Below are 12,513 nucleotides of genomic sequence, written 5' to 3'. Positions count from 1 at the left end.
ACATACATTTAAAAATTATAGTAAAATGTACCAGTATGTACAACTATTTCATTATTCCCTTTTTCGGTAGCTAGTACTAGTTCAAAGTAAGTAGATTGTATATTGTCGTCATCATACATACTACAACCATACATCCATCCATCCATCTATATAATCATGATGAAAAAAACTCAAACTTTTTTTCTTCCAATTCAGTTTTTATTTTTCATGTTCACAGAACTATAGTTTTTTTCTCACGTTTATGTTAACAATTTATATTTTACTTTTTTTTCATCTTTAGAGTTTATGTTCTTGTTTTTTTTTTGGATAGTTGTCCTTGTAAAGAGTTTTTGGAGTAGTAAAGGAATTTTTTGATTACTGAAGTATGTTGTAGTAACCAAAAGAAAGAAAAATGAGCAGAGAACAACAAAAAAACTATGAAAGACAGAAAAAGGGAAAAACTACGTGCTACATGATGCAACGTGTATATGCTATTACTTACTATTCGTAATAAAAGTAATAATAGTGAAAAGGACATCAAAAGAAAGAGCTGTGTTATACAAATATTTATTTTATTGACATCAACGTCATCAGCTTTTTTCTCTTCTTGTCTCTTTATAAAGAATATACATATTTAAGAAATTTAATATGGATGAGGTTACGTTAGTAGAAGTTTGTTTTTTTCTGCTGCTCAAAGTAAGAAAAATGTCAGAAGAATGACAGGACCGTTAAATTTTTTTGTTTAATATTTCATTTGTTGTAATATGAATAGAGTTACAGGAGGATTTTTTTTAATATTGAAAGAAATATGAAATAATTTTTGGAATTTATATTTAAAATTATTTCGCAGAAGAACAAAATATTTAAGTTTGTGATTGATATAGGTCGAATAAGATAAATTATGAATTAACTTCAAATCTTATTGAAAGGAGAAACTCCGTAAAGTTCTAAAAATATCAGTTCTTGTTTAGTTCTAGTTCAGTTCAAGTTCAGTTCAAGTTCAGTTCAAATTCAGTTCTAGTTCAGTTCTAGTTCAGTTCTAGTTCAGTTCTAGTTCTGTTCTAGTTCAGTTCTAGTTCAGTTCTAGTTCAGTTCTAGTTCAGTTCTAGTTCAGTTCTAGTTCAGTTCTAGTTCAGTTCTAGTTCAGTTCTAGTTCAGTTCTAGTTCAGTTCTAGTTCAGTTCGTTCTAGTTCAGTTCTAGTTCTGTTCTATTTCAGTTCTAGTTTAGTTCTAGTTCAGTTCTAGTTCAGTTCTAGTTCAGTTCTAGTTCAGTTCTAGTTCAGTTCTAGTTCAGTTCTAGTTCAGTTCTAGTTCAGTTCTAGTTCTGTTCTAGTTCAGTGCTAGTTCAGTTCTAGTTTAGTTCTAGTTCAGTTCTAGTTCAGTTCTAGTTCAGTTCTAGTTCAGTTCTAGTTCAGTTCTAGTTCAGTTCTAGTTCAGTTCTAGTTCAGTTCTAGTTCAGTTCTAGTTCAGTTCTAGTTCAGTTCTAGTTCAGTTCTAGTTCAGTTCTAGTTCAGTTCTAGTTCAGTTCTAGTTCAGTTCTAGTTCAGTTCTAGTTCAGTTCTAGTTCAGTTCTAGTTCAGTTCTAGTTCAGTTCTAGTTCAGTTCTAGTTCAGTTCTAGTTCAGTTCTAGTTCAGTTCTAGTTCAGTTCTAGTTCAGTTCTAGTTCAGTTCTAGTTCAGTTCTAGTTCAGTTCTAGTTCAGTTCCAGTTCAGTTCCAGTTCAGTTCTAGTTCAGTTCTAGTTCAGTTCCAGTTCAGTTCCAGTTCTAGTTATAATACAATTATAATTCGTTTCTATTAAAAAAAATTTACTTTGCAACCAAAAATTAACATTTTAAATGTTTTCAACTTTCAACAACACGCACCCAAAATAAAAAACTTCATTAAATATTATTTCCTAATTATATATTTCTTAAACCAGCCAAATAATTTTATACGCTTTTAAATTTTTAAAATTGTTTTAAACTTTTTAATTAAATGATGATCACTAGACCATAATTATAAAACGAAAAATACATATTTTTTAAGTTGTCTACTTATTTTTGACACACAGCCAAGAAAAAGAATAAAAGAGAGAGAAAAAAATATCCTTAACAATTGAAGGAAAGTAAATTGTATGGATAATGTGCCAAAAAATAAGAAAACAAGAAATATCCCTACAAACATTTGGAAGACAAAACAAAATAATGCATATTTTACAAAAACAAAATACAATGCAGCCGAATCTGCTTGTTAACTAAGTACAGAACACATCTGGATGAGAGTTGGAAGATTGTGTGCATCAACAAACAAAAGTTCTTGCCAAAGTTAGATTAGAATATAGATACTTCGGTGATTAAATATGGTAGCAATTTGAGAGCCTTAGTGCATAAAAGATACTTCTTGGTTACTTCCGTGATAATAAAATGTTTACAGGGATAACGCAAACACACATTAATAATTGTATAAGTGAGGAGTAATTGTGTGTGATGAGAGATGTATGTAAATATAATAGAAATATTGACAAGAACCTTACAAAAGACAGACAAAGAGAGAGCAAAGGGGAGCCTTTCAAAAACAGCAGCAGCAGCAGCTAACTTCCCGATTGACAATCATTAAGTAAATATAAATACAAATACAAAAAAAAAAAACATATATACAAACAAGACACAACAACAAACAAACAAACACAAGTATTACAATAACAAAAACAACAAAATAAAATAAAAAGAAAATATTGTTCATGTACACAAACAATTGAAATTTTCAATGCATTAAGGGCGCTCAAGGGTAAATTTTTTCTTGCTATTATTGTTGTTGTTCATGTGATGCCACTTGCAGAATATGCTGCTTGTTGTTTTGGTTGTTGTATAGTAAAAGACCGCAACAAAAACCTTTAAATTGTACACACAAACATGTAAAATTTTGTAAAATAATTTGTTTGGGATTGAAAAAAGAATAAGAAATATCGAAATTGTACAAAAGTTAAAATGTTCAATGGATACCCAGCAAACATATTTTTAAAGAAATTTAATTGAAATTTAAATGGTATTAAATTTATAGAAAAACTCAGCTTACAATTTAATAAAAAAATAAGAGAGAAGAACGCTATGCAATTCCAATTGAATAACATTTCCAAATGTTTGCTGGGTAACAATTTAAAATCTTCACATATTCATAGTCATTCGTTCTTACTCATAGTAAATAATTTATTTCTTTTTTTTTTCTAATAGACGTCTTTTGAAGTTGATTTTGTTTTCTTTTTTTTTATTCGAATAATTTCATTCCTTAAATACAATTTTCGAAGGCGTAATGCATGTTAATGAACTTGCCTGATGCTAATGATGATTGTGATGGTGCTGCTAATACTGCTGACGACGTTGAGGATGGTGCGGTCGTGTTAAAAAAAGAATAATCAACAAAAAAATATTGAACACAATAGTACTTGAGAAAAAATAAATCAAAGGCGAAAGTTCTCTAATGATTAGGGCAATTTGTTTGGCTAAATGATTTTGGTATAGAGTAATTGAAAAATTTATACAATTTGTGTACAAGGAAAATGGTCAAATGTTATAGTTTGAAATCAATAGTTAAAAAAACTGCAGCCTTCAGTTGAGGGTTTTTTTAAATAAAAAAAAAACTATAAAATAATTTCAGTAATATGTTTTATTTAAAAAAATAAAATACCAAAGTTTTTATTTTTTCTCTAATCAAAATAACTTTTACTTTGTTGTACCCAATCTCTTTAAATTTAATTTTACAATTAATTATTTAACTTTTTATTTTTAGTTTTAACAATCAAATCAGTTCTATTTCAGTTCTAGTTCTGTTCTAGTTCAGTTCTAGTTCAGTTCTAGTTCAGTTCTAGTTCAGTTCTAGTTCAGTTCTAGTTCAGTTCTAGTTCAGTTCTAGTTCAGTTCTAGTTCAGTTCTAGTTCAGTTCTAGTTCAGTTCTGGTTCAGTTCTAGTTCAGTTCTAGTTCAGTTCTAGTTCAGTTCTAGTTCAGTTCTAGTTCAGTTCTAGTTCAGTTCTAGTTCAGTTCTAGTTCAGTTCTAGTTCAGTTCTAGTTCAGTTCTAGTTCAGTTCTAGTTCAGTTCTAGTTCAGTTCTAGTTCAGTTCTAGTTCAGTTCTCTAGTTCAGTTCTAGTTCAGTTCTAGTTCAGTTCTAGTTCAGTTCTAGTTCAGTTCTAGTTCAGTTCTAGTTCAGTTCTAGTTCAGTTCTAGTTCAGTTCTAGTTCAGTTCTAGTTCAGTTCTAGTTCAGTTCTAGTTCAGTTCTAGTTCAGTTCTAGTTCAGTTCTAGTTCAGTTCTAGTTCAGTTCTAGTTCAGTTCTAGTTCAGTTCTAGTTCAGTTCTAGTTCAGTTCTAGTTCTAGTTCAGTTCTAGTTCAGTTCTAGTTCAGTTCTAGTTCAGTTCTAGTTCAGTTCTAGTTCAGTTCTAGTTCAGTTCTAGTTCAGTTCTAGTTCAGTTCTAGTTCAGTTCTAGTTCAGTTCTAGTTCAGTTCTAGTTCAGTTCTAGTTCAGTTCTAGTTCAGTTCTAGTTCAGTTCTAATTCAGTTCTAGTTCAGTTCTAGTTAAGTTCTAGTTCAGTTCTAGTTCAGTTCTAGTTCAGTTCTAGTTCAGTTCTAGTTCAGTTCTAGTTCAGTTCTAGTTCAGTTCTAGTTCAGTTCTAGTTCAGTTCTAGTTCAGTTCAGTTAGTTCAGTTCTAGTTCAGTTCTAGTTCAATTCTAGTTCAGTTCAAGTTCAGTTCTAGTTCAGTTCTAGTTTTGTTCTAGTTCTGTTCTAGTTCTGTTCTAGTTCTGTTCTGTTCTGTTATGTTCTGTTTTGTTCTAGTTCTGTTCTAGTTCTGTTCTAGTTCTGTACTAGTTCTGTTCTAGTTCTATTCTAGTTCTATTCTAGTTCTGTTCTAGTTATGTTCTAGTTATGTTCTAGTTCTGTTCTATTTCTGCTCTAATTCTGTTCTAATTCATTCTTACATATTATTGAAAACCCTTCCCTTAATCTGCCTTTCAAAAAAAGTAAAGACTCTTCACTATATTATCATTAACAAAATTGATTGCATAGCAAAAATTAAAACCATGTTGTATGAATTTTAGTTATTTTTCTTCTCTAAATTAAAAATACAACAATTTGTTTTTGTCTTAAGCAACTACAAAAACAATAGATAATAACAAAATAATCTAAAATAGTAGTAACGAAAACACACATACCCTTGTAGTTAAAATAACAAAAAACTTATCTAAACTACAGCAATTTTGGTATATGTATAAGGTAAAGGAAAAATAAAATAAAACAAAAAAAAAAACAAAAATGTTGTACTTACCATTTTTTAATTGCAAACTAACGCCAACACAGCTCGTTAAAATTAAATATAAAACTAAGATAATGAAACGTAACGATGTGCAGTTAAAGGTGTTGCTCCAAGTTGTAATAGAAATTTGTGTTGTTTTTGTTGAAGCTGTTACTGCGGCTGCTGCTGCTGCTACTGTTGTTGTTCTTATTTTTGGTGTACATGATGTGGTTGTAATGGTTGTTGTTGGTTTAATGACGGTACTAAGGTGTTTTTTGTTATTGGCAGATATGGTGGAGGTGGTGGTAGTTGATGATGTGGATGTGTTGGAATTGCTGTTATTGGAAACGCAAAAACAAGATAAATTTGTTTCATTACATGATGACAATGTTGTTGTTTTTGCTGCAGTTGTTGTTAATGGTTTTAATATGGTGGAAATTTTTTGTTGCGGCAAATACTTTTTATTAGTTGTTGCAATTAAATGTGTACATTTTGTCACATTTTGAGATTTTATTGTATTTTTATGTATTTTAAAATTGCTAATGACCTCCTTATTTAGCTCCTCCTTCTCCTCCACTTCCTTGTCGTTTGCTCGATTCAGCTCGTTGTTATGGTTGCTCTTTGACTTTTGTAAATTTGACAATTTATGGCAATTTAAAAGTCTTAAAGCCAAAATATTTGTGGCAATTGTTGCTGTCGTTGATGTGGATGTTTTTGTTGTTGATAGATATGACTTATTGTCGTCGTAAGCCATGGCTTACTAAATTGTAGGCCTTTTAAGCCAGCCAATTTGTTGTTTTTTAGTTGTTACTTGTCAATTTTGTAAAAAAAATTATGTTTCGTTTCAATTTAAGTAGAATTCTTTAAATACATTTTTTAAAACGACTTTTTAGTTTTTTTGATCTGTAAAATAAATTTAGTTGGAAACTGTTACATTAATATTTATCCAAAATAATTAGTTGTATATTTTTTAATTATGAGTATTTTTTATTTAATATTTTCTCTAAAACTTCTAATATTCTAATATTTAATTTTATTTTTTTTTTTTTTTACCAACGTTTAATGTTTGTCTTTTAGCTATGTGTGTTTACTTTAGCAGCTTTTCCAATTTGCTGTTAAATATTACTAAATAGTGAACGTTGTCGCCTTTTGGCGGCTTTAGTTCAAAGTGAAATGTTTATGGTGTGTGTGTGATAAGCATATTTAAACATTGATAAATAAGAAAAAAAAATTGCTACAATTTATTAATTTTGTTTACTTTATTATTTGCGTGATCTATAAAAGATCGAGTTTATTTTTTCGTGTTTAATAAAAAATAATTTACTTGAATTGAAAACACAGGTCGAGGTAAATTTTTATTTTGTATGTAGGAAGAAATTAACTTAATGCTTTTTACATTCTATTAACAAACACAATTTGTATAAAGTTAAATTATCATAATATAGAACTATATTTTCTAGTTCAGTTCTAGTTCAGTTCTAGTTCAGTTCTAGATCAGTTCTAGTTCAGTTCTAGTTCAGTTCTAGTTCAGTTCTAGTTCAGTTCTAGTTCAGTTCTAGTTCAGTTCTAGTTCAGTTCTAGTTCAGTTCTAGTTCAGTTCTAGTTCAGTTCTAGTTCAGTTCTAGTTCAGTTCTAGTTCAGTTCTAGTTCAGTTCTAGTTCAGTTCTAGTTCAGTTCTAGTTCAGTTCTAGTTCAGTTCTAGTTCAGTTCTAGTTCAGTTCTAGTTTAGTTCTAGTTCAGTTCTAGTTCAGTTCTAGTTCAGTTCTAGTTCAGTTCTAGTTCAGTTCTAGTTCAGTTCTAGTTCAGTTCTAGTTCAGTTCTAGTTCAGTTCTAGGTCAGTTCTAGTTCAGTTCTAGTTCAGTTCTAGTTCAGTTCTAGTTCAGTTCTAGTTCAGTTCTAGTTCAGTTCTAGTTCAGTTCTAGTTCAGTTCTAGTTCAGTTCTAGTTCAGTTTCTAGTTCAGTTCTAGTTCAGTTCTAGTTCAGTTCTAGTTCAGTTCTAGTTCAGTTCTAGTTCAGTTCTAGTTCAGTCTAGTTCAGTTCTAGTTCAGTTCTAGTTCAGTTCTAGTTAGTTCTAGTTCAGTTCTAGTTCAGTTCTATTCTCAGTTCTAGTTCAGTTCTAGTTTCAGTTCTAGTTCAGTTCTAGTTCAGTTCTAGTTCAGTTCTAGTTCAGTTCTAGTTCAGTTCTAGTCAGTTCTAGTTCAGTTCTAGTTCAGTTCTAGTTCAGTTCTCGTTTCAGTTCTAGTTCAGTTCTAGTTCAGTTCTAGTTCAGTTCTAGTTCAGTTCTAGTTCAGTTCTAGTTCAGTTCTAGTTCAGTTCTAGTTCCGTTCTAGTCAGTTCTAGTTCGTTCTAGTTCAGTTCTAGTTCAGTTCTAGTTCAGTTCTAGTTCAGTTCTAGTTCAGTTCTAGTTCAGTTCTAGTTCAGTTCTAGTTCAGTTCTAGTCAGTTCTAGTTCAGTTCTAGTTCAGTTCTAGTTCTAGTTCATTCTAGTTCAGTTCTAGTTCAGTTCTAGTTCAGTTCTAGTTCAGTTCTAGTTCAGTTCTAGTTCAGTTCTAGTTCAGTTCTAGTTCAGTTCTAGTTCAGTTCTAGTTCAGTTTAGTTCAGTTCTAGTTCAGTTCTAGTTCAGTTCTAGTTCAGTTAAGTTCAGTTCTAGTTCAGTTCTAGTTCAGTTCTAGTTCAGTTCTAGTTCAGTTCTAGTTCAGTTCTAGTTCAGTTCTAGTTCAGTTCTAGTTCAGTTCTAGTTCAGTTCTAGTTCAGTTCTAGTTCAGTTCTAGTTCAGTTCTAGTTCAGTTCTAGTTCAGTTCTAGTTCAGTTCTAGTTCAGTTCTAGTTCAGTTCTAGTTCAGTTCTAATTCAGTTCTAGTTCAGTTCTAATTCAGTTCTAGTTCAGTTCTAGTTCAGTTTAGTTCAGTTCTAGTTCAGTTCTAGTTCAGTTCTAGTTCAGTTCTAGTTCTTCTAGTTCAGTTCTAGTTCAGTTCTAGTTCAGTTCTAGTTCAGTTCTAGTTCAGTTCTAGTTCAGTTCTAGTTCAGTTCTAGTTCAGTTCTAGTTCAGTTCTAGTTCAGTTCTAGTTCAGTTCTAGTTCAGTTCTAGTTCAGTTCTAGTTCAGTTCTAGTTCAGTTCTAGTTCAGTTCTAGTTCAGTTCTAGTTCAGTTCTAGTTCAGTTCTAGTTCAGTTCTAGTTCAGTTCTAGTTCAGTTCTAGTTCAGTTCTAGTTCAGTTCTAGTTCAGTTCTAGTTCAGTTCTAGTTCAGTTCTAGTTCAGTTCTAGTTCAGTTCTAGTTCAGTTCTAGTTCAGTTCTAGTTCAGTTCTAGTTCAGTTCTAGTTCAGTTCTAGTTCAGTTCTAGTTCAGTTCTAGTTCAGTTCTAGTTCAGTTCTAGTTCAGTTCTAGTTCAGTTCTAGTTCAGTTCTAGTTCAGTTCTAGTTCAGTTCTAGTTCAGTTCTAGTTCAGTTCTAGTTCAGTTCTAGTTCAGTTCTAGTTCGTTCAGTTCTAGTTCAGTTCTAGTTCAGTTCTAGTTCAGTTCTAGTTCAGTTCTAGTTCAGTTCTAGTTCAGTTCTAGTTCAGTTCTAGTTCAGTTCTAGTTCAGTTCTAGTTCAGTTCTAGTTCAGTTCTAGTTCAGTTCTAGTTCAGTTCTAGTTCAGTTCTAGTTCAGTTCTAGTTCAGTTCTAGTTCAGTTCTAGTTCAGTTCTAGTTCAGTTCTAGTTCAGTTCTAGTTCAGTTCTAGTTCAGTTCTAGTTCAGTTCTAGTTCAGTTCTAGTTCAGTTCTAGTTCAGTTCTAGTTCACTTCTAGTTCACTTCTAGTTCAGTTCTAGTTCAGTTCTAGTTCAGTTCTATTTCAGTTCTAGTTCAGTTTAGTTCAGTTCTAGTTCAGTTCTAGTTCAGTTCTAGTTCAATTCTATTTTTTACACAGATAGCAATGTTTACTGTTAAAACTTCAGTTGATAAAAACAAGTTCCGTATTATTTGCCTGGGCCGGGAGAATTTGAAATCAACTCTAAAATAGACGAACATAGTCGAAGTTTTATCTACAACTCCCAAACAATGGGAGAAAAGAAAAAATTAGGCAATTTAGGTCTTTAAATCAAAATTTAAGGCAAAATCTTTTAAACACTTTTAAAATACACAACATTCATTTACCTGCTTCCAGACATGTGCTTTTATAAATCATTCACTTGTAAATCACTATTCACTTAGAATTTCTAATGCATTTTCCCAATTACAATTGTACACATTTCACATATAACTATTTGTTGTATCAAATTATTAGTTATTAATACATTTCCACAAATCTTGCTTAAAAAACCAATGAACTGAAGAAGAACTGAAAATGTCTGACCCAATATTAACAAAATATAAAAAATCAATAGTAACTAACACAAATTGCACTTCTGCATGTCTGCACCGAGAATGCAAAAAACCAGAGTAGTAAATTAAAGTCAACAACACACAAATCTCAAACCAAACAAGGAGGTACTACGAGACGTCAGACGTGTGGTGCTCCACTTACTTTGGAAAAAATTTTAATTGTAATAAGATTGTAAACTATAAATGTTGTAAACAAACCAATTAACTTTAAACTTTTGTATAACTTTACAAAAAATAAGTAAATATTATTATAAATAAAAAAACAAACGTACGCCCTTTAATGGAGTTTCCAACGAACACCACATCAAAACAAACACAAAGAAAACACACCGAAATCTAAAAAAAATACAAAAGAAAAGCGCGATTTTTCTTAAGAACTCCTCGTCCACAGACAAAATAATAAAAATTCAATAAAATTTTCAACTGAATTTTGTTAAAGAGGAAGAAACAACAAGAATTAAACACACAAACAAAACAAATGAATGTCATGATAAAAATAAACAAAAAAAAAATACTTATGCATTTAAAGAAAAACAAACAAAACAACAATAAAAATATATAACAAAAGAAACTAAACAAGAAGAAACAACACAGAAACAAACAGGAATAACAAATAAAAAAAATTGTAACACACACATGAATGAAAGCACAAAGAAAAAAAGAGAGTAACAAAGAAAACACCAGAAAATTAAGACCAAAAAGAAACAGGCAAAAACAAAATATTTTTACTGATTTTTGATGAAAAATACTTTAGTTATTAAAAACATATTAATGTAACTTATTATTCTAACAATATCACACCTTTTTTAGTTATTATTTAAGCTAAAAATCTATTTTGTTGCTTTTCTTTTCACTTAAATTGCTGTAATGTGATTTTTGCTTATTTTGTTTTGTCTAGATTTTCGTTTGTTTTAATTAAGAATGCTGCGGCATTTTGTTTTAGTTTTTTAGACTTTAATTTTATCTTATTTTAATATTTATTGACACTTAACACTTTTATTGATAGAAATTAATATAACAGTTTGATTTTTTGTTTATATATCCGATATTAAATTCTTATAGTTAGATTTTTTATTACAATTAAACGCGTTTCTTAAAACGACCGCAAACTCTCCGAAAACGTTGTTGACTGAACGACACAAAAAACAAGACTGAATGAAAATTGTGCACGAAACAAATGTCAGAATTGAAATTTTTAAGAAAATGTTAACAAAACAAGTGTCAGAAAAGAAGTTGAAGGATTGGCTGTTAGTGATGATAAACAGCAGATAACACAAATTTTAAGGTTTTTTTAGTGATGACACAAGGTTTTTGTGGAAAAAAATGTTTTGAGCGAACATGGAGTTTTTCTTTGAAAAATAAAAGAAAAAGTGTGGAAGTGGTGTGATAAAAATGGATAATTTATTATTTAAAATATTATTTAAGAGTATAATGGTTTTTGTTTTCATCCTAAAAGTATGCTGTTGTTTCTCATTTTATAAGCTCAACGCTAAAAGTCAACGTATTCATTGTGTTTCCTTACATTAAAAACTGTTTATTTATACAATGCTATCAGCTGCACTTTAGCCAATTTTCAAACCAAACATTAAAAAGAGGTCGCTCATATGTCATAACAGAGAGACATCTGATAAAAACAACTCACAATGAAACTAACCAACACTAATATCAACACTATACAAATGTAAACAAACAATTAAAACATTTTGCAACACTAAATAAATAAAAAGCGGGTCTTTTTAAGTAAATTTATTTATTTCTCTTTATGATAATAAGAAATTAAGAAAGAACATTTTCAATAAAATTAGTAAATCCAAATAAAAATGACTAAGGTAATGCAAAGAAAACCGGGTCCTAAATCTGTTAAGCAAAGTAAAATATTTAATAAACGTGGCACTTTAGGCGAAACCAGTGCCGAATCCTCCGAAGAGGATGATAGCAGTCCAGAACAAACTTTGGATAACAAGAGTCAACAAGCTGCCATAACACCAGAATCTCGCATTATAAGTAGATCCCATATAGAGGCGGCAAATGCTTCAGAATTTCGTACACCCGATACGGAAAATGATGTCACCGATTATGGTTTGGAATTTACCACCAGTCACATACAAAATCCCTCACCAAGAAGATGTTCTACCTTGAGAACTGCTCCTAGTTCGCAGGAGGAATTGCAAAGTGGCATTCACCATAGTAAAGCTGCCATTAAAGGTAAAATAATCATCCATTAGATTCAACAAATTGTTTTCTATTGTCTTGCTTTTTATACAGAAAATGAAACCCCACGTTCTGCCCTTAACAAAACTCCGCCGCCGTCTCAAAAAACAAAACCTGTCAAGAAAGCTACCGCTAAACAAAAGAAACTAAAAGGCACACCAAAACCTAAAGAACCACTTTCAAGTGCCAAAGAAACTCCTGCTGATAAAACAGAAAATACACAACAAGTTGCTAGGAAACCACGAAAACGACCCAATCCCATGCAATTGGAAAAACGTTTCTGGAAAGATGTACAAAATCTTCAAAATAGAACAGACCATCTTATACCTATGCTGCCATTTTCACGTTTAGTAAGAGAACTCATGCATGATGCCTCTACCGAAGTATTTAAAATTACACCCACTGCATTGGAGGCTTTACAGACATCATCGGAATTGTATTTGACACAACGACTGCAGGATGCCTATATGTTGACGCTGCATAGAGGGAGGGTGACACTGGATGTTAAGGATATGGAATTGATAAATTATTTGAAAATTAATTTATAACATTTACAGTGGAAATATAGTTATTAGAAATATGCTACATGTGCGATATAAAGTCAAAAAAGTACTTTTCATAATGCTCTCGAAAAGTTTTTTTCCAAACATTTTCTTTTCATACATTTTTTCTATATTTACAATTCACTTTTATTTCGTATCCT

General features: G+C 30.8%; 2 protein-coding genes across 5 annotated transcripts in view; one reads left to right on the top strand and one right to left on the bottom strand.

Moving 5' to 3' along the window:
• The window catches only part of LOC119613262 (low-density lipoprotein receptor-related protein 6), a 94,757-nt gene extending 84,023 nt beyond the window's left edge, over positions 1 to 10,734 (bottom strand). Inside the window, exons 1-3 of one of the 4 annotated variants that reach the window (XM_037969277.1) lie at positions 10,401 to 10,734; positions 9,372 to 9,565; positions 5,275 to 6,144 (exon numbers count right to left, since the gene is read on the bottom strand). In XM_037969277.1, coding sequence (XP_037825205.1) covers positions 5,275 to 5,995 — 721 coding nt within the window. In that variant the 5' untranslated portion in view covers positions 5,996 to 6,144; positions 9,372 to 9,565; positions 10,401 to 10,734. Of the gene's footprint in view, positions 1 to 5,274; positions 6,145 to 9,371; positions 9,566 to 9,871; positions 10,007 to 10,400 lie in introns of those variants that run through there. The other 3 variants (XM_037969267.1, XM_037969260.1, XM_037969282.1) reach the window with 3 other exon arrangements.
• Positions 10,735 to 11,299: 565 nt separating this feature from the next.
• Positions 11,300 to 12,511, top strand: LOC119613349 (histone H3-like centromeric protein cid). The gene is made up of 2 exons (XM_037969369.1): positions 11,300 to 11,804; positions 11,865 to 12,511. Exons 1-2 carry the CDS (start codon positions 11,420 to 11,422, stop codon positions 12,356 to 12,358), a joined length of 879 nt encoding a protein of 292 aa, XP_037825297.1. The 5' UTR covers positions 11,300 to 11,419; the 3' UTR covers positions 12,359 to 12,511.
• The last annotated feature ends 2 nt before the right edge of the window (positions 12,512 to 12,513 follow it).

This window comes from Lucilia sericata, unplaced genomic scaffold (assembly GCF_015586225.1).
Source record: "Lucilia sericata isolate MDLA Ls3-8-SP2 unplaced genomic scaffold, ASM1558622v1 Contig000039F_arrow, whole genome shotgun sequence".
Lineage (NCBI taxonomy): Eukaryota > Metazoa > Arthropoda > Insecta > Diptera > Calliphoridae > Lucilia > Lucilia sericata.
This window is presented reverse-complemented; position numbering and strand designations above follow the sequence as displayed.